Raw genomic sequence first — 27,019 nt, forward strand, 5'->3', positions numbered from 1 at the left:
GTGATAAAATTGTGAAAAGTAAGTCCATGTCCATGTATTGCATCAACTTTTTTTTCCTTATTCCTTCGTGCTCTCGAAGCATTTGATCATTTAAGGACGGTTTCTCCTTTCAGCAGTTTTTTTTCCCATCTCAGGCTGATGTGAAATGTGAACACACACACATTATTTTGAACTATCCAAGATGCAACATAGCTGCATACGACACCCTCCTTTCCTGCCATTCATTTTAAAGTGAATGATAATGCCACACAGTTACTCTAGATGGAAAAAAAATGTAAAATCATGTGAACACACATCACAAACACAAGGATACACAAACAGGCACACGCACACGCACACACACACACACACACACACACACCAGCAAACAAAGAAAAGCTCACCCAACAAAGCGGACATGTTCTGGAAAATTCTGAGCAGTTCTGGCGTGACGGCCGGGCTGTTCTCCAAAGTCACCAACCTGCATGGTTGCAAGGAGAGGAGAGAGAGATATTTCAAATGAGGGAATAAAACAGAAACTTAGAAGAATTTGTGAAAGAAGGGTGCAGGAGACATAGTTTGGAGGTGGCAAACAAAATGGGAAGAGAAATATAGTGGGGCAAATAACACAGGCAGAGAGAAGAGGAGAACATGGGCAACATAAGAGCGGAGAAAACAGTACACGCAGTTAAGTGGGTGAAAAAGAAACGAAAAGGAAGGAGGAAGAGAAAAATGTCAGTTTGAAAATAAATTCGATAAAAATAGACATGTTACATAAATGTGCTTGGTTTAACAATATAATTAAAAAAAATACTGTACTTCTAAATCAAAATATGGCAATGACGTGAATTCACAAGGCCTCTCTCCTCATTTCTAGTCACAAAGCGTCACTGGTGGGATTTCACCTGCAACTAATCCCAAAGATGACGCATGAATAACTGATTTGATGCGTTCTCCACAAATTAACCGGGGGGGGGGAAGACACAATGTACAGATATGAGGGGAACACAGAACGAGCAAAAGCAGCTGATAAAAGCAAGAGAAAATGACATTGACTTTGTAAACAAAGAAAGCAAATATTTAGGACACGGCTGTTTATCAGGCAGGATGAAAGACGGGAAAGAGATATAAGACTGTGGCTTTGTGCTACAACAAACACAGCATGCTGAACAGTGCCGGTCTCCTGAGGGAGGGACAGGAAAAAAGAGATTAGGGGGGGGGGTAAAAGCAGAGAGATGATTGGAACGGAACAAAAAGGTAACCCCAGCAAATTCTATTCCACTGAAACAAACCTTTCTTGAGGATGTTGTGCATAAATAAAAGTGATATGACATGTAGCAAATAAATCATCACATAAAGGAAAGACTACTTATTTACTAAGTGTTGACGGTTTTGTCCTTTGTTAATCAGCCAACATGAACGTTTCCTCAAGCTCGAAACAAATGTTATCATCACAGAAGCTTTCAAGATAATTACGCTTATATTTGAGAGGAAGACAAAAACATTACTTGGTGCAGCAACAACTTAAAAACTAAAGAAGTTGCAGTGATATCATTTAAATCTCATCACTGCAACATCTGTTTTTTTTTTGTTTTGTCTCTCATTTTGTCATTCGAGAATATTACAAAATTATTTCTTGGATGACATTGAAGGTAATGGAACATCCTGAAGTGTAATCTGGTGGGTTTAATTATCTTTTACTTATAATGGGTGATACAGCATTCTGCACTGACGCGGATTACTTCTGTTGCATTGTTAAATGAAACTCTTACAAATCAATTCTATTTAAGTGCATACTCTTGGGGTACTTAGGATCCTAAAGTGTGCCATTTCCTTTCATATATGGATAGATAAATATATATTACTGATATTTAGAGAAAAGGATATGACCAATGGTCCATAGTTGTGCTAGACTCGCAGTTTAATTTTACCAAAACAACATGCCATCAGCAAAACTGCAGTTAGCTTACAATGCCATTATATAACCATGTAACATTATTATGCTCATATTTTCAGAGTAAAGCTGTAACGTTAAGTTAACTTTTATTAAATTATTAATTATTTTAGGTACAAAATGACTATGCGTTGAATTCATGAATGGAATCTCCATGCAAAATAACGTATATCGCCGTGTGACTGAGGAGGCAGCGCAACTACTGGTCAAAGTTCTGTTTATCCAGAAATATATAAATCTTATATCAAAGACAGATTGAAAAAAAAATCTGCACTTTCGAGAGGAGTTAAAATAACTTGTTTACATGTGGATGAGAGGCCAAAACATGCAGGAAAATGTCTGTCTAGTAAACTATCCGTAAAGCTATGTTACGAATTTAGGAAGCTTAGCTGTGAATTTATGTTTCATAAATGTCTTCCGAGGGAAGTTTCTCTGTAGAACTCATAAAAGATTAAATAGCATATTGTGTGTGTGTGTGTGTCCATACCAGAGCTCCAGTCCGTCCTCCAGCAAATACACATGAGGTGGCTGGGAAACATCAGTGCTCAGCTGGATGACAGGCAGAAGGAAAGGGTACAGGTTCTTACTCTCCGCCCCAAGGCCCTGTGAGAACAGAGAGACAGAAAGTCAATGCCGATCAAGGAAAACTCAAGAAAACTGCAGAAAGGTGCTTAAAAAACGTACTTTATAAGTTTTTACTTCTTGATCATCTGTAGAGAGAGGGGCATGACGGTGTAGAAATAGAAATACACTGTATATTAAAGCTTATAAACCATTGCTCACCATTTCCCACCTATACACACTGTCCTCAGACTCTAAAACTTTCAGAGGATGTCTTGTTCTTACAGTAATGTGTAGGAGAGAAGTGATTTCACTTTCAATAAAAACAAGGTTAATAATACTTAGAAGTTTCAAAAGTTTCTAAGGGGAGTTTTATGGTAATTTTATGGCCAGCAGCGAGGGGTCCACCGTTTAATGGCATTTCAAGTAACATAAGCAAGAGTAGTAGGTTTTCTTTGTGCATTAGCCTCTTAAGAGCAGGTTTTCTCTGAACGACCTTGTTACACATGAACGCGAGTGGATATGATTGTACTGTAGCAGGGAGAAGAAGAATGAGCAGCTGAACAATGCCTGTGTCATCTTAACCTGAACAGAACCACATGGCTTTAAAATCATGGAGGACAGAGCTGAAGATTTATATCAAACAGTCAAGGACTTCATTACATTTTTCTCTTGTGTTGAAAATAAAACATCTATCTACTCACTTCCCTCACAACAAATACTCAGCTTTAACTGATTATTAGAAGTCTTTTTTTGTATCATCTATAATTATCTGATTTCATTTGTCCTGGAAGTGCAGTATGTAGATATTGGTCGCTTCATCTTTGATGTTTCATTGAACTCCTGTTTTCTTGATAAATATAAGTAACTATGATGTTTTATTATTCCTATTATCTGTATCTTTAATATTATTATTATTATTATGAGAACAAAGACTGTATCCACTGGGCTACACAGAGAGTACCCTCTAATGCTTCAACTGACAATTTCAAGCTTCATGTAACTTTGCAAAACATGTTTGTTGTTTTTACACATACATTTGAATAATAAAAAATACTCTATGTACATTTTATAGAACACTTTAATGTAATTATGCTTAATAATTGTAGACTTTGAGACTAATCAGCAGGGCCACACTGTGGTGCAGTTGTTAGCACCGATGCCTCACAGCAAGACGGTTCTGGTTCAAGTGCTGGTTAGCAGAGAACTGTACTGTGTGGTGTTTGGATGTTCTGCCTGAACCATGCGTGGGATTCTTCCCTCCCAGAGTCCAAGGACGTGCAGGTCGGGTTGACTGGTGACTCTAAATTGCTCATAGGTGTGAATATGGGCACGAAAGGTTGTTTGTCTCCATGTGTCAGCACTGTGATAAAACTGGCGAGCAGCCCAGGGAGTTCCCCGCCTCTCGCCCAATGTCACCCCCGCCCCCAGATTGCCACTTCTCTCTGGTGTATTGGTACAACCATTATTCATGTATTCAATTTCCCATCTTGTGGTTTGTTTTGTAATGGATTTTGAAATTGTTTTCGTTAATGTATATTCTGGGATACCAGTTCCCCCTAAAAAAAGTTTGTACTTCATAGTGTACCAAAGTGTACTTCATAAAAGGATAACCTACCCTTGAGCAAGACTGTAAGTACACTTACTGACAACCCAGACACAAGTATACACATTAAAAAAAACGTAAATACACACAAATATTAGAACACACCAGCATTTCTATTTACCGACTGTAGCACCGAGAGACATGTTTAGCCTAACTTATGAAATATGCCCTCTGAAATAGTTTTTCCCCTTGAAACATCACCTCCATCTTCATCACACATCCCCTCAAACTCTCGTCTGTCGATGAAAACGTAACCGCTGTCTGACACCGTGCCCTTTCAAAGCACCCCATCACTTCAAGTTTTACTCAGCCACTTTGTATATTCACCGAAAACACACACGAGAGAATGTGGGTGAGAGTAATGAGGAGAAGTCCTGTGTGTGTGTGTGTGTGTGTGTGTGTGTGTGTGTGTGTGTGTGTGTGTGTGTGTGTGTGTGGTTGTGCTGAAGAAATTATTCTGTCTAAAGGCGAGGATCCAAACTTGTCTCAGAACTGTCAACATTGTTTCAATGATGGTGTGACATTAATTTGGTCTAAATATGCTCCCTCCTGCTTCAATGTGGGAGTGAAAGAGAGAGAGCCAAGCTCAATTCCCACTTGGCGCGACCCTGTTTCTCCGTCACAGGCAACAAGTCACTAGTCTCTTGCAGGCAAAAAGCCATTTCTAAGTTTAAAAACAAGCAAGCCAATATGCTGGCTTTTATGAGCTTAAGAGCTGATTTAATGCTGCCTGATCATTCACAGGCGATGACAACTTTATGCCAGTTCCAGATAGACTGAGTTCAAATAGTCAAAATTAACATCCTGCAATTAGAAGTTCAGTGTCCTTCTGTCCCCAAAAAGAGTTGTTTTGTTTTTTTCAGTGACCAGCACATATAGACTCTTTGTTGTAGCTACTCAAAAGTGAAGTCAAATCATCTGGATCACCCCCCTGGTGGCTGGCGGCAGGGTAGGTCCTAAACCTTCCATGTTAGTGGATAGAACATGGACAAAACTGAAAAGTCAAAGAAATAATAAGAATATTTTTCTCAAAGTAGTTTTGTTTTTAGTAATAAATTGATTCTTTGAAAACAGGGTGAAACGTCATGACTGACGCAACTGACTCTCGATTGGTCGAGCGCATGTATCAGCAGAACCTCAATATCGCAGCCCCACACCAAGATCACTGACCCACAGACTCTGGCTCCAAATGAGCCAGATAGCAGTGTTGGTATCCGGGACAAATCTTTATATACAGTCTGAGAACTAAATCATTTGACCTGCCCCCTGGTGGCTGGCTGCAGTGCAGGTCCTAAACCCTGCCTCCTCCACATAAGTGGATGGGACATGGGCCAAACTAAAAAGTAAATTTAGTAGTTGCTACAGATACCATGACATTTCCACGATTCTCGATACACAATTAGATACCACGGCAAAAAACTAAACAATTAATCCCATTAACTTTAACACACACTCCTTTACAAAAATATTTGAATATGCAAAAAAAATGTAGCTATGTAGCCTTCAAGTAATAAATAAAAGAAAAGATTATTAAGGTTATAAAATAGACTGTCATGCAGGAAAATTACGAGATTTCAGGTATCTCTCAGTGACTGTAAGAAAATAGCAGGGGCTGCACACACAGCTATGTACTTGAGTGCAAGGCTGCAACAAGGTTACTAAATTAGTTTAAAATAGTAACGTTATCGTTGTTTCTTCTACGTTTTTTTCAGCAGCGGAGGCAGCGTAGGGGGCTGTGTCAAAAAGCGCACATAACTGGGATATTTTGCGTTCATTTTTGTATAATGGGAGGAAGTGGAGACAGGTCATCCATCTTTATTTACAATCAATGGTCCAGTGTGTCTTCAATGTTTGAGTTTCTAATTCTCTGAAGAATTGAAGTGATGAATCAAATCACTTTACTTCATGTCACATGGAAAGAAGACTGACGTACGTGTGATCTCTGCAGGACCTTCACCGAGTCATGTCTTATATCCCCTCAGGAAAACAAAGATCGGTTCCTGACCTCAGGACAAGGGTGATTCAGACAGTCATACTTCCAGCTGTAACTCAAGCCTCCCTCAGTACAAAGGCCTTTTCATCGTAGTTTTTGGTTGACTCTCATATCACTACCTCACAGATAAAACAGAGGCTGTTTGTATTAGAACAGGACAAAAAAAAAAAAAACTAGTAATGCATGAGTTTCTTCTTGATCTATTTTTGACATCACCTACTTTTGCCCTTTTGCTTCCTTTATTCCAATGTCCACTGCTTTGTAGATCACTGCATGCAGAATGTCAGAAAATAGAACTAAACTGAAGTAGGTGGAATTAAAAACACTAAAAAAAACCTCACTCTATTTCTTTGACATCAGCGTTATATTTAATAGTATATATTAAAATCTCAATTAGCATGCCGTTACAAAGTTGACTAATCCAAGCCAATTCAGCTGTACACCCTCAGTGCTTCATGCCATTTTCCATATGTGTACTTGTGATTTCTCTCTGAAAAGGACTGCGTCTATCACTGAGTCTTACAGCTCCTACTGTGAAGTAATGCAGAGGCAGCCACACAGGGGGCAACATCTTTCTGCAGGCTGCTGCGATACTGTAGGGAAGGGAGCATCTGTTTTTCATAAGTTAGGTTAGTGATAAAACCTGATTGATAACGAGGCAAACGACTGAACATAAAATGATATAGTACCAAAAAACAAATTAATTTGATGTTTCAACCACTTGTAATTGTGTGAAAAGATGAATAACAAAGTCGGAAAGTCAGTCAAAGCTGCTGTGTGTTGCTCATCAAACCAAGTTAAGATTCCAGGCAAGTCAGGGGCTGATAAAAAAAAAAATTGGTATCACAGGAACCCAGCTGTTTCTGGGGAAATGAACCTAAACCCAGGTTTCCCTCGCAGACAATTTGGAGCTCAGCCTCAGTAACATGTGGCCAGAGAAGTAAAACCCCTCTTCCTGCCAGATTCACTGAGCAGCACCACCTGTCACACTGCAGAAGCTGCTAATGCCACTAAAAATTAACAGTGAACATATTACACTTTAAATGAAACAAGCCATCTTACCCAAGGACCCATTAATTAAGTTAATCCTCAGTGTGATTCTTGGCAGCAGATATTTTGTTGCTGTTTCAATAATTTCTATTCCAATTATTTTGTTAATGGGCTTCCTTTCTTGTTGTCCTGGAAGAGACACAAGAACTGGCTTACTGCAGAAAACCTAAGTGAGCCAGCCAAATGTGTGCTGTGGATCCGAATCATGAGTGTAGTGCATTTGGGAAGGAGGCTCATTCGGGCAGTAAACGTCTCATCTCAATCAATGAAGCATCCACACACTCAAAAGTGGGCAAAAGTCTTTTTTTTTGTAGTTAGGATTTATCTGAGGGTAATGAATGAAAAGTTAGCCACTGACAACAAACAAGACTTGAGCTTTTCAGCACTGCCCTTGTGCAGTTGAATCGAGTAAATCCTGAGGCTCAGGCCACACCACCTGCCTCACCCGTGCGTGGCTCTCCATGTGTATGAGCCACAGCAGTTCAGCAAGGTTGCTGTCTACTCACCGGTGAGGTAGGTAGAGTGACTCAGTCGTAAAACTGTGCACCTTTCACCGGTGAAGAGAAAGGAAACAAATATGTCAGCACTTCTGCTGTTTTACGGGAGTGAGCTGAATGGCATTTATATTTAGTTATCTGATATTTATTTTAAAGTGTGCATACTCGCTGTGCTCTGATTGACTGACAAGGATGATACATACATGGAACACTGAACATCATGTGTGTCAGGGTGTTTGGGCTCTACCCATGTGGTGACCTGTGGCCTGGGAGAGCAAACAACCCATTGTTTTATGTAAATTTTATGTTGTGTTCTGCAACCTTTTTTGTTGTTTTCCTTTTTGATACAGTAGATGACCTTTTTGATGACTATACGTTTGTTGAACATGTGAAATTGCATGAAAGAGTTAGGTTGCCTGTATGTAAAAACTCATGTTGAGGTTTATTCCAGACTGGTAAACAGAAACCTTACAAGGGATGGTCAGTTTACCTTGATGGATGCACTTGCACTTTAACTTTGTCCATCCTTGTCTAGGCATTTTCTAATGCAACCTTTTTTTTGTATTTTTCTAAACTTCTAAACTTTGTTTTTTTAATTAATCAGTATTTAGTCTCATCTTTTGTGTATGTGGATGAATTGTCAGTGCGCTTTTGTTTGCTCTCCCACTTGCCTTGAATTGCCCCTCGGGGGCCGAATAAAGTATTTTGAGTTGAATTGAATCTTTACATGGAAATGGGCGCTGCGGTCGATTAAGAGTTAGGGCGGATCCCGAAACAATCTCACGGTTTGAAACCCAGCTAGTGTTGCATCTGTTGTCATACCCCCCTCTGCAACAGATGCCAATTAAAAGGCATCAAAAGAAACCTGTCTTTTATTAGCAAAAGAAACTAATAAAAGAAACCAGCACTGGAAGCTGGAGATGCACCATACCTGTACCAGGTGGACGAGTGTCGTGAGTATGGCACAGCGAAGCATGTTGTGTTCTTCAGATTGCTTCCAGAGGAGGGGCAGGTACTGAACCAGGCAGCCAACATATGGCCGTATCTGAAGCAAGAAAAAAGAAAGTTCAGTGATGATGGCATGTTATGTAACAGATACGATTTTCAGATTGTTCTGAAATGATACCAGCTTCACAGGTTTACCTGTTATATGAGTCTAGCTCTGTCTGATCAATCAATATGAAGATGGTCAATGTCTTTTGAAAAGGGTGACAAGCAGGTGAGCTAAGGTTTTACATTTTGCTTGCATGTTCTTATTAATGTTTGACATTTACAGTGTTATATTTTGTGTTTGACTTAATTTTATTTCCTTTTGTTTTATAGACTTATTATCTTATTCTCTTGCTTTAATTGGTGTTCATTTAATCTCAATTTTGTATTTCTGTATAAGCACTTTGTAACTTTATGAAATGTGTTTTCAGGAGTTGCACAAGTGAACATAGGCAACTGGGCCTGCTTGTGTTTCTTGAAGACATTTCACCTCTCATCCAAAAGGCTTCTCCATTGCATTTCTTTACAAACCTGACATAAAAGTTGACATTTGATGTAATACAACCTACTTGTATCTAAACCTGTACTACAGCAAACACATAAATCTGTTTGTGTGACAAAACTGCCATGGTCTTCTCTCTCTTTAGAGTTTGTATGTGATACTTTTTGCTCTAAATCAAGTTCTTTTGGTTTAAACTCGAGAGAAATCTGGGCGGTCAGACACCACGTGGATTCCATCACCCTCATTCCTCTGTGAAATTGGAAAATATGATGGAACAGTTTGTAATTATGATGCAGCTGCTGTACAGCAAGCCAAAATGCTGAATTACGGACTTCAAACTGATTTCTGCCATTTACTTGTGCCGACTTGTCTTAACACTTAATTTTCCCTGTGGTGGCTATATGGCCAAGCTGCAGACCCCAAACTGGGATTTTTCTGTTCGATTACACCTTTATAAGGATGGGGGGCTCTGAGTAGTGGGAGCAGTAAAAAAAAAGAAACATGACACAGCCTTGAGGAGAAAAATAAAAAGGGGGAAGAAGAGACTCATAAACCAGCCTAGGGTGTCATTTGCCAGACTGACAGCAGAAAAAAAGGAGCTAAATCTCATCATATCTGTCATCGTTTTCATTTCAACTCAAGCTGCTTTCAGGGTTTTGTTGCATCGTTTTTGTAGCAGATGCCATTTTTTATGTGGGTTCAAAATCCCTTGTGTGAAGGGTTAGAATATTAATGGGACTTCCACTGACTTTGGAAGTTGAGCCAGGGCCAGTGACTGGGGAGGACTTAGCCAGACTGACAGCTCACAAGGATGAAAGCCATTTCTGTGACAGAATTAAGTCAAGAGATCGTTTAAGGAAAGGTGCTTCAAATGGATCTGAAAAGGGCCTGGGGGGGTCGAAAGGAAGGTCACTTTTGTCGGGCTGGCAGTTAAGTGGATTAAAATGATTTACTGGATCCTGGGGAAAAAAAGCAGAATCCATATGGGCACAAAAGCTTTGCAGTGGCAGAGGGGAGAGTGTATCATCATGGTAAATGGGAGCAGACATCAGAACAAGGGCTGCCCGAGGCCTTATGATTTACAAAGAGTCAATTATTGGACGTAACAAATGCCAGTGTCTCAGGATGTGATAAACTATTAATGTCGAGCTATCTTTGAGGACAGCTGATTGTTTTACCTTGGTGGTTTGGGGCTGGTACAGGGTGACAGATGTTTTGTATCAGAGTTATAATGTTTTTTAACAGCTTGACATGTCCCCTGCAGAGTTGAGGTCAATGACTACAATTTGTACAGTGCTATTCTTCACAAAGCAGCAGCAGAATATATCTATCTCCACGGCTGTCAAACTCAAGGGCTCCCTCAAAGACATCCCGGAGTTTAGCTCAGGTTGACTTTACATACTCTGGGAAAAGTACTGCGAGACCTATATTCCACACACAGCTATGAGCAGATCTCACCTGGATGTTTACTCTCTCGATGACACAGGAGATGACGTGGAGCACCTGCATTTTAGTGTCGCACTCCGTCACCTGCTGCAACAGCTGGAAGAGCAGCCCAAAGATCGACTCCAGGTACTAAACAGGGGAGAGGCAGCAGAGTGGGAAAAAATTTACGATTGAAAAGTTCAAAGCGATATTAAGACATTTTGAAACAATTCCAGCAAAAGTGAAACATGTACTCACAGGGAGGAATTGTTCTGTCCGGAACTCAAAGTCATCAACAGGTGGGCCTGAGTTAAGGATGTAAAACTGCTCGGGATCGATATGTAAGAAGTTCGTTGGTCATCTCTCAAAATGTCCTTTAACAGAATGGCTTTCACAAAATTGTTTTTTGCTATTGTCATGTTTTGGTTTTTCAAAATAATTTTCCTTTTGTGACGCACTTTCTAATGGCTACTTTGATAGGTGATATAAAAAATAAATTATTATTGTTATTGTAATATATATATTTTAAAATTCTTTATTTCCTTCTGCCAGAGGTAAGGACTGATCAAACTTGTATGCTAATTTATGCAGTGAGGCTTAGTTAACAAGCATAATAACAACAAAAATGATCTAAGTATGAGAATAAAAACATGAGGAGGATATTGAGCTTCAGGGTTGTAGCCGTCTCAATCCGCACCTAGGAGGAAAGAAAAGATAAGCATACTTTAATTTTGAAAAGGATTTTGGAAATAAGGCATCCCACATTTATGCTCCCGCTGGTGCACATGTATTGTTATAGCTAATTAAAGCTGCAGACAGAGAGGTTTTACTGTGTTTGTAGTGAACTACGCATAAGAAAATAGAGAGGGAAAGAAATAGATTAAGATGAACAGATGGTGATTGCCACAGCTGCACATGCAGCAACACAACCAAACACAAAAACCATGATTACATTTTCCTTTAATAGCAGCATCTGAAAGTCAGCGACAACCAGCGCTCACTATACGGCTTTTCATAACTGAACACTGTGGAAGTGTGTGCCTACAGTGAATAGCTTTCTATTGTTATTAAAAGGAAGCAGCCCCTCCAATCTAATAGACTCCAGCAGTGTAATGTAATGTGGGGGAGTCTAAGAGTTATAGAGGTGGTGGACATGTCCGCAAGGGAGAAAGTGATCAGATGAAGGAAAGGATATGAAAGAAGGAAAACTCAATTACACTCAGATCTTGTTCTCAATTATTTCACAACACATTTTAAGAAGGCATGAGTTAAAGTGGAAGTGAGGGTGGGTGTGGGTGTGTGTGTGTGAGTACAAATATCTTTGTAAGCTTTAGTCCAAATAACTGAACAGTTGTATTTTAAGACACGACTATATAATACATTTATCACAGATCTTTCCAAGGGGCTTTTAAAGTTTTGTTTTAGTGGCACAACTCACGAGCTTCTTAAAAGGTATTCTGATCGATATTTATTTTTGATCAATCAATGTTGAGCACGTTTTATTTTTTATTTCCCTGATTATAGCAATCAAATGAAACACAGTTTGAATAAATAGTTAGAAATATAAGCTTAAGTTGAGCGCACACATTGATATCAGGCTCCGAAATATACCAGTTCGCAATGTAAAAATTAAGTGATAAGAGATTATTTTGTGTTTGTTAAATATTTAGTTTTTCCAATTCATAAATCATTCAATATCCATATTTGTGGCCGGATGTCTTCAAAAACACACACACACTACTTTCGTTGAAGTGGCTGGAGTTTCTCTTCGGTTCTGCTCTCTACTTTTTGGCTTTTTTAATGTCAATCAGTTCACTTCAAAGGAGCGACAGCTTTCAGGAAGCTACTTTGTTCCACCATGTACATATTTTATGCATCAAACCGAAAGTAGGACATATAAGTAGTTTCTGCATTTTCCCAATTTTAAACTGACCAAATAAGATAAGCAGCAGCCTTTCAAACCTCCCACAAAAAGGCTCTTCTCCATTTTCAGGCTGCCCAGAGAATTGGGTGCAGACTTTCTCCACAGTTTGCCTTTCACACATGCACAACGCAGCAGCAAACAGAAATGTCCACAGCATTCAGGACTTTCTGCTGACTTTATACAAGGGGGCCAGGTGGAGAAAGTCCACAGAAACTACAGAGGCTCTCACTCAGACATTTGCAGTCAATTGTATTGCCCCTGCGGAGAACGTTCGGAGGATCTCCAGAGTTCAGATCGTGTGCGAAAGCATCTTATGTAAGGTCACTGCTGCAGAGGATCAGCAGCAATATGAAATGTTTCAGTTCAAACTACATGAAGACATTTGCCCTTTTTATGACCAAATAGATAGAGTATGCGTTTATGAAGCATTGAAATACAAACACTCTTGAGGTTGTCATAATTCATCTGTCTAAAACAGGCAATAATACTGAAGTAAACTCTGTTTGACATGGATTATTTAACACCTATAACAAAAACATTGATTTCTTCTAGTGACCAAGTTATTATAGAGATTTGGAGACCAAACATAAAACATACAACAACTTTTCCAATGAATATCGCATGCAATTGAGTCATAATAAAAAGAAGACACATTTGGATTCCTGCCGTCTCTTAGAGGAACACCATGGGTGGGAGAAAAATGACATTTTCATGTCATATTTCAATGTCATTGTGAATAACATCCTACGTTCTTCCCACAGTCTGTTCACATTATAAATGAAACAAAAAGCTGCTGTAAAATGTACTTTTAAGATATAAAAGACTTACAGCTGAAATGTCCGCCCCTTCTCAACAAGATCATAGAATCGTAAAATGAGTAATGCTGCATATTAACAAGTAACAAAAGGAGTGTGTTGATGAAGGAGCTCCATCAGCACTGGCCTTGTTGGCAAATCAAACACTGATGAGAGCAACTGCATTTAAATTCCACAGTAAAGTGTCGAGGATAATAGACCGCTTGATGAAACACTCATAAACACACACGCATATAATGTCGGTCGGTGATTCAGTCAAAATCATTTGCTTCACATTATTATTCAACCCTAAACTATCTATGAGGGATATTTTTAAAAAAGTAGGTTCAAACTGAATTTAAAAGTGAATGAAAGTTTAATCTGTGACGATTAGTGTGAAATAACTCACGGAATCTAAACAGGCTGAAAAAAAAAAAGAAGCTTCAACTTGGCAACAACTCAGTGAAAAGCAAATCCAGATCCCGACAGAGCACAACTGCACGTTTGTTAAATAACCTCACAATTTAGTTATTAAATCTTTATATATAGAAGATAAGATTTAATATAATACAAGTTTAATATGGTTTGCATTGGCCAACACAGCCCAAAAGTGGGTCAGTATGGTCTCAGACAAACTATAAAGTGTAAGTAGTAAACATGTATCAAAACAGTGAAAATTATAATTGGACTCGATAAAAACTACTTAAATTGGTGACACAATAATTTATTAAGTTTACTAATCAATTACATTAATATTACCTTTTAAATTTAACAAACTTAATTAATTTGCTTATCATCAAATTAACTTTGGTTGACTCTAGTTTCATGTTTCATATATTCTCATTGCTGTCAGGTTATAATCTTAAATTCCAGTAATACTTTGTGGTTGAAGACAGAGCTTTGTCAGGATAGTGCATTTTATGTATAGTAACCAAGAGCCTGATAGGATTATAATAATGAGGAACAAATCCATATTTAAAATGCCTCAGAGCCGCCATACAGTCGAAAAACGTCACCGCTTGATGTCATCAAAGCTGGCTTAACAGCAAATTCTAGAAAGCATGATTACCTCCCACTGGGAATGCAAATGACCTAAAAAACAGAGGGGGTTCAAGCTTGCCACCAACATGTTTTTGAGCTTTCCCTCAGAATCTGTGAGTAAACAGCAGAGGAGAATGCAGCTGTTAGAGAGCGGAGAAGAACGTATTGGAGGTAACAAGGGGAGCGAGACTGGCACAAGTCGGCTGCAAGCAACAGGCACCAGTGATCTGCGATTCAGTTTATGAATGTCAATGATAGAAGCCAGTGAGCAAACATTTCTTTGTCTTCTACACAAAGCTCCCAGAGTGGGCACCGTTATATTTATCGTAGACATCTCAAAGGCACAGCAATATATTTGCTTTTATCTTTGATAACAAACGGAAATTAAATAAGCATGTCAAGAGCAGTTGTTTGAATAAAATATGTACAACTCTTGTTATGCAATTCCTGAATTTCTTCTGCAATCCACAACTCTTACTAGAATCCCATCAAAATTCAGGACAACAGTCAGACTCCTCCTTATTAAGGGATTTGGGTTGTAATATCAAACCGCATTGGCACCTCAGCCAAGGCTGAACAATCGTAAACATTAATGTCTACTTCTTAAAGAAAAAATATAGTAGTAGTCTGATAACATAAATGATTTATTTGCCATTGTAGTTAAAAGTTTAAACAAAGTGAAAAAAAAAAACCTGGATTCATTATTAAGCCACATTTAAATTCACTCAATCAGGGGTTTTATTTGGATCTGCACCAAATTGCATCCACTTAAAAGCCTTATTTTCCCATCAAGATTCATGAATTATTCTCTGAGAACGTGTTAAAAAACACCCAATTCACAATGTTGAAAAAAAAACAAGAAAAGTCTTGAATTCAAGCCCCTGATCTGGATCAGCACCAGGATTTATTGGGTTATTCCCGGTCACGTGCTGCATCATTTCACCATGTTGTGTCGTAATGTGTCCGTAGTTTTTGCATAATCCTGCTAACTAACAAGCAACCAAAGGTTAATGAAAACCTAACCATTTAAATCTGATTACAAATTATATTTATCACTACTTTCATTGTTGTAGTGAAGAACAGACAGGACACAGGTTAAGAGAATCTAGGACTGACGTGGAGTCGAACCAGGGACCTGCTGCTCCCCAACAGGCACGTTTTTAAAACAGGCAAAACCTCTACTACTACAACTACTGCTGCAGTTAAATGACCATTTCGATCCACATATGGTGGATAGTAACTCTACTCAACAGGTTTCCAATAGGGCAACATTAACAAAGAGATCATTACTTCAGCCAACCCGACTCCATCTCAGACAGATTCCTCCCATTTCTCTCCTTTAAAGAAAAAGCCTCAAAAGACAAAAAAAAACTAAAGCTGCTTAAAAAGATGAAGTTATCGGGGAAAATCAATGTCTCTGTTGTCAATTACTCATTTTAATGAAGTAAAGAAACTGAAATACCAGATAAATGTAGCTGGGTTTCACTTTCTATTTGAACAGGGGCCCCGGAAAATAGCATTAGAAATATTGATGACTAGTTGGACTGATTGATAGGGGGCAGTTTGCTCCATTAGTCCATTAGAGGTTTATGATCAATATCTCTTTCTGCCCAACAGGCTCTAATTGGCCCATGCAGACAATATTGATCAGGACCCACACTTGGTGAGCTGAACTTAGAAAAAGTAAGAAACTGTGAGAAGCATCAGTTGCCATTTCCAATTTGTAGAATCAGATAATAAAAAACTGTGTCCTGAATCAATTTTTACATATTAAAACTATAATTTGTAAAAGCAACATAAAATGTATTTATTTGCGTAATCTCCAAATCCATTTGGCTTCACTTAACAAAATAAGTGAAAAGGAAGAACTGAAACGAATATTGTTGCCACTTTTTAATGCCCGTTGATAATTATAAACTAAAATCCAAGCCTCGGGACCTTTGTAAATTCAGAGCTATTACATGTGCACTGCAAAAGGAGATAATTGGTTAAATATACAGTCCACTCAAAAAACTATTTTTCCTGGATCATCTATATGTACTAAAACAACTTAAGACTTTCAGTATCAGACGGATGTTTTTAGACAAGTTAATATAAAGGAACCCTGTACATCAAAACAAAGGTCTTTGTGTTTTAATGGTTTTCAAAGGGAACTTTACATGTTGCCAGATACACAAGTTTAATTTCGCTTGTATATGCTTGATGATAATATACAATAAAGCCCAAACTATGAAATGTAGAGAGATGTGACCTCAAATATGAATAGGTAAAGGAAGCATTCGCTGCCATGGCAAAGGATTAGATGGGTGTTCTGTGCTATTGAGCTGTTTCACACCCTTATTGTCACCACGTGATGTTTGTGTGGGCATAACCTCATGTGTATAGTTATCTTAATTATATCATAGTCTTAATTTCATAATAGTCACATTATATATGCACTGCACCCGATGCAAATAAGGAATGCAAATACGAACACACATTTAAAAGTTTGTCATGGATTATGAAGTAAGAGGTAAATTAGATCCACAAGCATTGAACCCATTGAACCCCAGTGGATGATGGAGTTTAGACAGGAAGCTAGTCTCGCCCCAGGGGTGTTGTAGAAGTGGCTGCTGAGTGGTGAGACTTGCCTTTAAGGGCTTTGACATTTTGCATGGAATCACATTTCTTCATATAAATCATTTTAAAAGGAAAACATGATTCAAGGGCTCATCTCATGAGTCCAGAAACCCCACAATTTGAACTGAGGATTATGCAGGATAATAATACACTCTTCCCAAACAGGGTCAGGGCTTGATCACAGTTATGACTGAATAAGAAGTTAATGGTTAAATAAAAAGATTTTTATGAAAATATTTGAATATAATATTATTTACTTTTGAAAGAAATACACAAGACTATGTTTGGGTTTATTTGTTGGAAGTTTGCAGCATTACGGTGGCAGTTCCATCCTGAGAATTGTGTTTGAGCAGCTGACAGTGCACTTTCACTGACAGCCTGTTTCAGTCATTACAAATCCTGTGTTTTCTGGGGAAAAGTAGTAAGCAGTTTACAAAAAATAAAAAATAAAATAAAAATCTATATATGTGTGTGTCTATAGCTGCCTTACCACCAAATCAGGGTCCTGCATGAGGCTCAGGATGACCTCATATAGTAAAGGTCGCAGGTCAGATTTGAACTTGACAGAGATCCACTGTCCTATCAGCCAGATGACCCGTCGACGAATCAACTTGTACCTGGAGAGGAGAGGAGACATAAGTTCTGGTTGCAGAGAAATATTTTAACAGACATTTCTGCACTTCTTCCAATCATATATTATTACATTATTTCAGAAAAATAAATGTGCGGCATCTAAAATTATCTCCACAATGTAGCTCCAGGACTGATGGATCCATTAGAAACAACCGGACCAGATATTTCAATGATGATATCTGCACCGACATTGCTCATGACTCAACCTGAAATTTCTTTTATCAGTGGCGTACGCATGCTGCAGACCGCGTGTCATTTCTGCTTCGAGGGAGAGACTCATATCACCGTCCCTCTGTAATGCATATCCAACACCGAGACTATGTTTAATTTAGGCCACATTCTGGCCGTGCACATTCAGCCTGCATGGGTATATCACCGGAAAAGAGAGAGGCAGAGATAGTGGCACTACTGCACAGGATATTGAAGACTGGGACAAAGTGATCTTTTCCACATTAAAAACTGATGGAAAAACACGACCTGAGGGACAAAGTGAGAAAAAAAACTAGGCGGAAAAAAAGGTTTGATAAAAATTCATATAGCATGTTTGTATTTGTTTAAATGAAAGCCTGCAAACACAACACAAAGCCTCATACAAGCATCTAAAGGAAATAGCCTGTGAGAAACACAATTAAAATGATCAACAAGCCACTGGGACGAGGTGGTATGTGATACGAACTAAAACGCCCTTTGTTGCTTGTCCCAAATGTGACGCACTGAATGTTGGGGACTGATGGTTTTTCAACAGTTGTAATGGGCAGGCGAAAAGTGTCCCTCGGCATCTGCCCTTGTTGGTATCTGAGGCAGAAATTGTGTCTGAGGACAGAGATGAGCGGATGGAGGGATGAAGGATAGAGGGATGACACTCTTGCTGGCTTCTTGTCAAATATCCGCAGGGAGCCAGAGACCGGAGTCTGGGCCACAAGCCAGAGGCTACTAAACAACAGCATGACTCAGGACTCAGCAGTTGGCAAACAAAAGTGTGTGTGTGTGTGTGTGTGTGTGTGTGTGTGTGTGTGTGTGTGTGTGTGTGTGTGTGTGTGTGTGTGTGTGTGTGTGTGTGTGTGTGTGTGTGTGTGTGTGTGTGTGTGTGTGTGTGTGTGTTCGCGTGAGTGTGTGTCTGTCTGTCTATGGTTGGGTGGAGAAATTTTGTTTTGAAACCATAACTGTGAGGAGATTTTGGCTGCTCATCACAGCTTCAAATGGTTAAGACTTTGTTTTAAGGTTCAGAGTGTCCTCACATCTATAGAAAGACAAGCATGTGTTTGTGTGTGTGCCAATGAGCTCACAGGAAAAGGAAGAGCTGCTTATGTGAATGAGCTAAACGGCTTGTTTTTGTTAACTGGAAATTGGTTTGACGGATTTCTCAGTAAATTTCAAGAATTCTGAAAACTAAAACTCAAAGCCTGTAAGTTACCATCTCTCACAGCATCTTAGTAATACATTGAGAAATGTGTACCCTTCTGTCCTGTACCGGGAAGAGCAGTGTCAAATGTGTTTTGGATGAGTAGTTCTGGGTGAGTAGTTCTTGAGACCCAAACCTCATGTTGTGATGACAGTTATTGTTGCAGGCACCAACAGCCACATTTTAAACAGCCAAAACAGTTACTAGTTCACCTTATATCACCTCTTCATTGTCAAGATACACATAGCACTAACCACACTATTTACACAAGTGGTGTGGAACTAGGATTCCAATGAGATGGAGCAGAATGTGTTGAGCTGAACTCCAGTACTTTGATCAAACTTATTTTCTGCAAATTTAATGAGTATAATTTTCTAACATCTACGAGGTACACTGAAGAAAGTTTGAATTCTACAAGTCGCTTCAATGGCAACCAAGCTCCATAAATATACAGCGGTCGCTGGAACACTAAGCCCAGCGCCTCCACAGCACAAGATCCGACATATGGGCTATCCTCAACTCCACGGCCAGAATCAGAAATGATCACCACAGATTTGAAACCAGTCCATCTCTCCTCATTGAATTAAAGTCCACCTGGTATCGCAGTCCAGGCCTTTGCTGCACATTTCCCCCCATTTTCTGTATCAATTTCACGCTTCTACCATCCTATCAATAAAGACAAAATACCGCCAAAAATATCTTTAAAAGAAAGAAAGTCTGTGAAATGAAGAAATAATGTTCTCAAGATGTAAGACCAGACTCTCGAATACAGAGAGGATAGAAACCCCATAAGCATCAACGTGCATGCATTGCAGCAGTGAGAGGCCCCCACCCTCGCACACAGGCTCCCAGAGAGAGAGAGAGATCTCTAGATGAATGTCTTAATCCCAAACAGGGTTGGGGAGATAAACTGTGCAGGATAACTTATGTAACAATAACATATTTTCGTAACATCAGAGGGTGTTGCAGCTCGTCTTTGATTAATTATTTATTTAATTTAGCCCCAGGACCCATTTATAATACTGGGTTTTAGTGCCCACCCTACTTCTACTACACATCGGTGTAGACGTTTAGTTACAGCAATACGAACATATGTCAGTATACCCACTGGGACTCAAAGACTATTTAATTAATGGTTTTAACAACCGGTGAAAGACTGCGTGAGTCACAATGTAAGCAGATATAAAAGAAGCCTAAGTTAATAGAGTTACAGCAAAAAGGGGGGAAACCTTAAAGATGTGGAACACACACAGATTTAGGTCATGAACCCAGGATTTATAAAAGAGTCTAGGGTGGTGTTTCTTTAGCATTATAACCTCAATCAAGACCAGTCCAAACTCACTGTTCAGAGCTTAAAGCCAACAAAAATCCATCAGCAAGGGCAAATACAAGAAGCATATAAGGGAAAATCAAGTTCAAATGAACCAAAGGACATGAAACTCTTACAGTATCTACTGGTAACCCAGAAGACAAGCTGACTGAAGTCCAGCCGAAAGGTCAAGCCACAAAAGGTATAATGTCCAAATGTTAAAGTGTTGGCAGAGTCTGACAGTAGAAAGATGGGATTCACTCTGTATGAGTCTGTCCCTTCATTGTGTGTGTGTGCATGTTCAAGTGTGTAAACGTGTTCAAAGATGACACGCTGTCATCTCGGCGGTCTCAGACACGACAACTCGTCACAGGCATGACAACAGTTTTGGTTGAGGCAGGGAGAGGAGGAAACGATTGTCAGCAAGTCAGAGTCTGAGTGTGTGCGCAGATAAATGCTCAAGTATGAAGGTGCACACGGTGTGTGTAGAGAAATCTCTGCCGAAAAGTGACAACCAGCTTTTGGGGGATTACTAGGGGCACGAAGCTCTGCCACAGGTGAGAGTCACACACACAAGAGTTCTGCTGACGGATAGTTGTTCACATTTAGACTGTTGCTGCACCATATCACACAATACAGATTAGAGCAGGGCTCCAACTTACATTGGTGATTCGCCTCCGTGACAACTGTTGCAGTTATACAATGTACAAACCTAAAGGTGCCATCACTTGCACCATAGCTATTGGCCAACAAAATGTGATTTATATTCCTAATATTAAAAGTTTACTCATATACATTATTCTGATCTTACGTTTCCCGTGATGAGTTAATAATTCATGTTTGCATCATGAGGTAACTTCGAGCTAAACAGGGGATCCACAAGGGTGGGTCCAGATTTGGAAATCCTGACAAGTTTCACTGATTTCTCTGAAAATTGATTGGGAGATACAGGCGTGGTATCGAAGTCCCGATGATACTAGTGCTCGACTAAATCGCAAGGTGCTCTCAGCTGTCAACCATGACGTTTCACCGTGTTTTTATGGCATCAATTAGCTGGATCAGTGTGATATGAACTAATAAAAAACAGACACCCCCATCTACAGTCTATGGTCATAACATTCCATAGGAAACATTGTATTTGCAACACATTTTTAAAATCATAACCTACATTTTTAAACTTCGATCACTGAAATGCAAAAGGATTCATCATCTCACAGAAATTTAGCAGCATCTCGCTTGGTTCTAGCTCCACAGAGGTAAGTGAGCAACAATAAAGAAAATCAAAAAATGTCCAGGAAATGCCTCAGAGCCAAATTTGATGAGCGGGCCGGAATAAATAAAATCTAAATGATGTGCTTCCCCAAGAACACAGCACGTTAACTGGCAGAGACAAATTGTGAGCTGGGGGTCAAACAGGCAGATAAAAATCCTGCAGGTGTGGGAGCAGGTGGGTGCAAATTTATGTTCCAAACCCCCAGAGTCTGTGGGAGAAAACATGAATTTAGCAGCTCTAAAGAAACAGGCTTTACTTTTAGATCTTCCTATTTTCATGTTTAGTTCTGCCTCTCTTGCTTGGCAAAACGTTGTCAATGTTTAGCATTTGGGTATAAGCAAGCTGCATGAGACGCTCCAAGAGCCAAAACCCTGAGGCAAGCAGGACAGCATGGTGTGGGGATGCTCTGGTAACGGCGACACATGTGCAGCAGGCAAGTGTGTCAACCAGAAACTCTGTTCTGGAAGTGGCTCCTGGCAGAAGCCAAAATGTACTGCCGGCTTCTCCTGAAATACTTTTTAAGTTAATGAAATCTCTCAGCCTCACTATTTTTAAAGCATTGCAAAACTAAATCAGATCAGAGTCCACTGGGAATATGTTTAGAAAAAATCTATATCTTTAGTAGTATTGATAGTGGTCGAATGGAAACATATATTTTTTATATTCATCCTCGGAGTCTGAAAACTTGATTTTAACGCAAACACATTTTGTATTCCCATCTTTATGAGACTTGTGGGCCACATTATAAACTTTATAGAGTTGAGTTCATTTCCTGTACAATGTTAGTTTTTTTATTTAAAAAAAATCCATTTCAGATACACGTTTTAATCTAACATCTGATACTTGCATTACTATATTGAGGGTTGTGCCTGTGTATTTGTGAACCTGTTGGCAGTGACAGAAATAACGCAACAGCAATGTAATGGCTCTGGCAAAATGCCCACAATTCCCAAGACACAAAGCTAAATTATTTATTATTGTTTATTATTGTCATAGTTTTCATAAAATGCATCTGATCTTTATCTCAGTCCAAGTATAGACAAACACAATGTGCTTAAGATAACAACACGGGAACAATTTAAATCTGTAGTGTCATTATCGAACACACCAATTAAATATTTACATTTTGGTGGGACAAGTAAGTGAGACCTTGGATTTATTGATCGATCAAACCCTCTTTGCTCGCAGTAACACTAGATCACACCTGCACAGTGTTCACAGGGAACTTTGGACCATTCTTCCAACAGAAATAGTTCAACTCAGAGACATTTTTCGGTTTATTATTCCACAGCATGACTATTGGGTCAAGCTCTGGCCTCTGACTTGGCCACTCTCAATCATTTTCTGTTTGAAGTCCATCTGCTGCTTTGATGTTTGGTGTAATCGTCGTTTCACCTCACTTCTTTTGGTGGAAAACGACCCTGAACTTATTCTCTAAGATCGCATGATACACTTCAAGGTCCAGACGCAGCACAGCAGTCCCAAATTATGATGCTGCCTCCACTGTTCTTCACCACTGGGATGGTGTTTTCAACTTGGTATGCAGGGTTTGTATTTTCTACACCTGATGTAGCAAAGGTTGTTTTTCCCCAAAAAGCAAACTTAGTGTCATGAATCCACAAACATGGCCTGATCAATATCTAAACTCTATGAGATGACTGAAGCTACATCAACAATTATTGTTTTCTGAGGTCTTTTTGAGAGGCACAGATTCACATCAGCTGCTTGCTGCATGCTTCCTGTAGTATTAATATTTGAGCAGTATTTTACAAGTCAAGTAGCTCTCACCCTCACCTCCGATCTTGTTTTATTGACTGAACTCCAGGTTTTATAACTCTTGACTCCAGTTAGCTCTAGTCAATGGCCTTCGAATTTTAAATACTTGATTTAACTTGCACTGTGAATGTTTAAATATTCAATGTGAACAAAAACAACACGTGTGTGTCATTGGTTTGTAAATTAATGTAACATTGATGAAAATATGATCAAATGTTGGCCAGACTGGTCACACTTCCTTTGTGCCAGAGGGAGTTAGTATACGATGTACTGACGTATTCCACTGGGATCTTAGAGGGAGATACTAAATTGTGATATGATGTAAAACGCGACGTGCTGACAACATGACAATAGGGTGACTTAGTTTATAACACGTCTGAACATTATTCACGTGCACAGACACTAGCAGAGACACTGACGGGAACAAAGCCTGATTCAGCATCCCAGAAAAAAATAAATGAATGGGGTTGAAAAGTTTTTCTGCTTTCCTTAATTGGAATAAACATTTTTAAAAATATATCCTCTTAGCTCAACGCATTGTCATCATATAGCTTTAAAAATGCATTATTTGGCATTTAAAAAAGGAGAAGGGCAGAGTTATATTTTCATTATCAACAATTTCACTCAGGAGAGTAAAAAGCAACAATGAAGATATTCTCCAAACAGCCATCAACTATGTAGCCACAGGCTGGTATTACTTGTTACCTCAAGCCGGACTTCATTGTCATCAACACATCTAGTGATGACCGATTCTTTATCTGTAATTGGAGGAGCCAAGTGTACTTGTGTGCGTGCACAAGACACATTGAAATGAAGAGCAGAGGCAATCCATACTTTGTGCGTATGTGTCCCAACCTTGGTTTTATAATGAGACAAATTCTGTTGCACAACATAGAGTCGTAACTTTAATGTTTTGTGCTGAAGATTTACTGTGAAGCTCGTTGCAGCATTTTTTACTCCCATGTCAGTCACTCTTACTCGCTTTCACACACACGCACCACGCACGCAGCAGCACTGGGAGAAGTCCACCCATGTCAGTTGCCTATTAAATAATGCATACATTTTTTAGAGTCCTCAGCAGGCAGGCATGCTTCAGTATGAACTAAATAGATGCAGCTTTTACTACACGTGTTCACACAACAAGCAGGTAGACCTCAGCTTAGTAATGACCATGCTCTGTACATGTGCATGTGTACTGTGTGATGGCTACGCTAGCGCAAAGGGTGAAGTAGAGCAACAGAGCTGGGTGCTTCTTATTATGTTCATCCACCACTGTGGAGAACAAAGAAATAGGAAAGTAGGTAAAAATGGAGAGGATACGTACACCTGCGCCTTGTAGAAGCAAGAGGGACTGTGACATCAGCAGGCCTGCACCTTGACGTCAGCAACTAAAATGTGTGGCTGAACTTTGGAGTGCTGCAGGCTCTTTGTTTTGATTGTCTCGAGGTCTGTGTGTGCAGGGCACTTCTTTGTTCCTCCTATCACTCACATCACCTCGCCTCTGGCCACGCTCCATCTTTCCCATCACTTTCCAGATGCATTAATCTATCACCTCGCGGTTCTTTGTTACTTCGGCTGACTGTCTGTGGACCACTGACGAGGTTCCGTCTCAGTTTATGCCCGTTTTGTTTTGTTTTATTCGTCTGTTGAGAGCTGATGTTATGAACAGCTTGACCTCGGCTTGTAAAGTAATTGTGGGAATACAAGCAACACTTGTTAACGTGAGCGTGACAAACATCGACTACAAGCATTAGTTGGCTATTAATGAGTAATCAATAGCCGGATGGAGGTTAATAGCCAATTAGCTTGACTTACACTGAAAGGAACATTAACTATGCAATGTATCAAATGCCATTAATGTCTGTAAGTGAGCTCACGCAGAGTAGAATAAACTTCCATTTAAAAAAGTACTCCCTAGTTGTGTTAAATATACTACCACACACAATGAGATAAGAGGAAATTATTGAACACCCGCAATGAAGTTTTATTACAATAACGCTGCAATGAAAACTTCCTTGGGGAAACCTACTGAACTCAATTTTCATTAAACCTGCGTCAGACAAGGTGAGTCAACTCTGTGGTCAGGCTGTACAGAAACAGTTTAGGTGATCTGTTGTGTTGCTCACCAATTACTAATCTATATATACACATACAAACTATATGAATGCTGTGAGGTGTCATGAGGGCCCTCTGGGGAACACTGATTGCTTTACGACAACATCACCAAGAAGTCGGCATTATAAGCCTCTTCTGATTTGAAAGGAGAACGGGGAAGAAGTAAAGATGCTCAAAATGTCAAAGGAAAAGCATCACTCCATATACAATACCTGTGATGGTTGACTTGCAGCTCCCCCAGAAGCTGATTCTTGAACCACTGGTCGAAGTCCACATTGTCAAAGAGGTCATAGGCTGCCAGGCCCACTGCGTTGTACACTGCAGGTAGAACAAGTCAGAAAGTTAATATAATTTAGTTAAGATCATCACAAAGAGATTGAGCTTATTAAACTTATAAAAAGATAAATTACAAAAGACACACAAAAGCCTTCTGGCACAGAAATTATCTGCAGAAGATTAAAATTCATTGACGACTTTTATAAGGGGAAATTACTTCATTTTGTCACTGTATCACATCAGCTTTCATTTCAATGTTGAGTGTAATGTGGGGGTGAAACTTTTTATAAATGTGTCTCCTAACGATTCTGCTATAATTCTGTCCTGCTAAAATAATTATGAGCCTATAAAACAATATAGAAGCAATTTAAGCAACATAAATTTAACTTTGTTGGCAAGTATTATCATGAACACGAACAAAACTAAGAGGAGCTGTTCAGGCAGAAAACAGAGGAATAGTGGCAAAATGTGAAGAGGGCCACTAAAAAGACACCAGAAATTAATTAAAGTTTATCTTATAAATACAGATACACTAAGAAAATATGTAAACGACTCATGGACGTCTGCAGCAATAAGGATAACAAGTTTATACTGACTTTTTGTAGCAAATATGGTTGTTACTTAGAACCATCTATAACATATGAAAGCACATAACTCTCACAAAGGACATACAACCCCACACATCTGTCTAGGTTTTATAATAGAAAAGGAAAAGGAAAAAGAAGAGAGTGATAGTTTGCAACATAAATCTTTGCCAAAGAAAATAAAACAAATAAACAAACCAACCGACAAACAGACACTAATGTAAAATGTCAGCAGTGAAAAAATACTTTTTTAGTACAAAGTAAGGACCGATGTGCAGGTTCCGGTCTCCAGCTCAGTGATGTAATTAAGACATATAATTTTGGGATCTAGACAAAAAAAAAAAACACAGCCCACTTTTTTACAGCAGTATAATCGAGGACTTGGTCTATAATTGTGTGTCATAATTACTGACTCATTTATGTTCTTGAGAAAAATGAGCACCTGTGGTTTAATAAGAGCCCCTTTGGCTCTTCAACCAGCTCCAGCTCTCTCAACCACAAATTATCTGTCATTGCTGCCGCTCCACCAGCACAGCTTCATCATCCGGTGATGTTTGCGCTTTTATCAACACTGTCAGCAGACTGATGAGATCTCTACGGGCATCCCGCTTTAACAGAAGCCCTCTTAGCAGGCAATCCTAATTGGCTGTGATTTAGCTGTGTGGGTCGTAAAACCAGCCCCCACCTGTCAATGGGCTGTAAATACTAAAAGGAGG

At 39.3% G+C, this 27,019-nt stretch overlaps 1 protein-coding gene across 2 annotated transcripts in view; it reads right to left on the bottom strand.

Moving 5' to 3' along the window:
• The window catches only part of ipo11 (importin 11), a 104,733-nt gene that overhangs the window by 45,293 nt on the left and 32,421 nt on the right, over positions 1-27,019 (bottom strand). For both annotated transcript variants that reach the window (XM_034595999.1, XM_034595998.1), the window contains 8 exons: positions 25,656-25,761; positions 17,426-17,552; positions 11,221-11,254; positions 10,816-10,856; positions 10,591-10,707; positions 8,572-8,685; positions 2,421-2,536; positions 384-460 (listed from right to left, as the gene is read on the bottom strand). In XM_034595999.1, the coding sequence (XP_034451890.1) occupies positions 384-460; positions 2,421-2,536; positions 8,572-8,685; positions 10,591-10,707; positions 10,816-10,856; positions 11,221-11,254; positions 17,426-17,552; positions 25,656-25,761 (732 nt within the window). The remainder of the gene's footprint in view (positions 1-383; positions 461-2,420; positions 2,537-8,571; positions 8,686-10,590; positions 10,708-10,815; positions 10,857-11,220; positions 11,255-17,425; positions 17,553-25,655; positions 25,762-27,019) is intronic.

This window comes from Hippoglossus hippoglossus, chromosome 9, assembly GCF_009819705.1.
Source record: "Hippoglossus hippoglossus isolate fHipHip1 chromosome 9, fHipHip1.pri, whole genome shotgun sequence".
Classification (NCBI taxonomy): domain Eukaryota; kingdom Metazoa; phylum Chordata; class Actinopteri; order Pleuronectiformes; family Pleuronectidae; genus Hippoglossus; species Hippoglossus hippoglossus.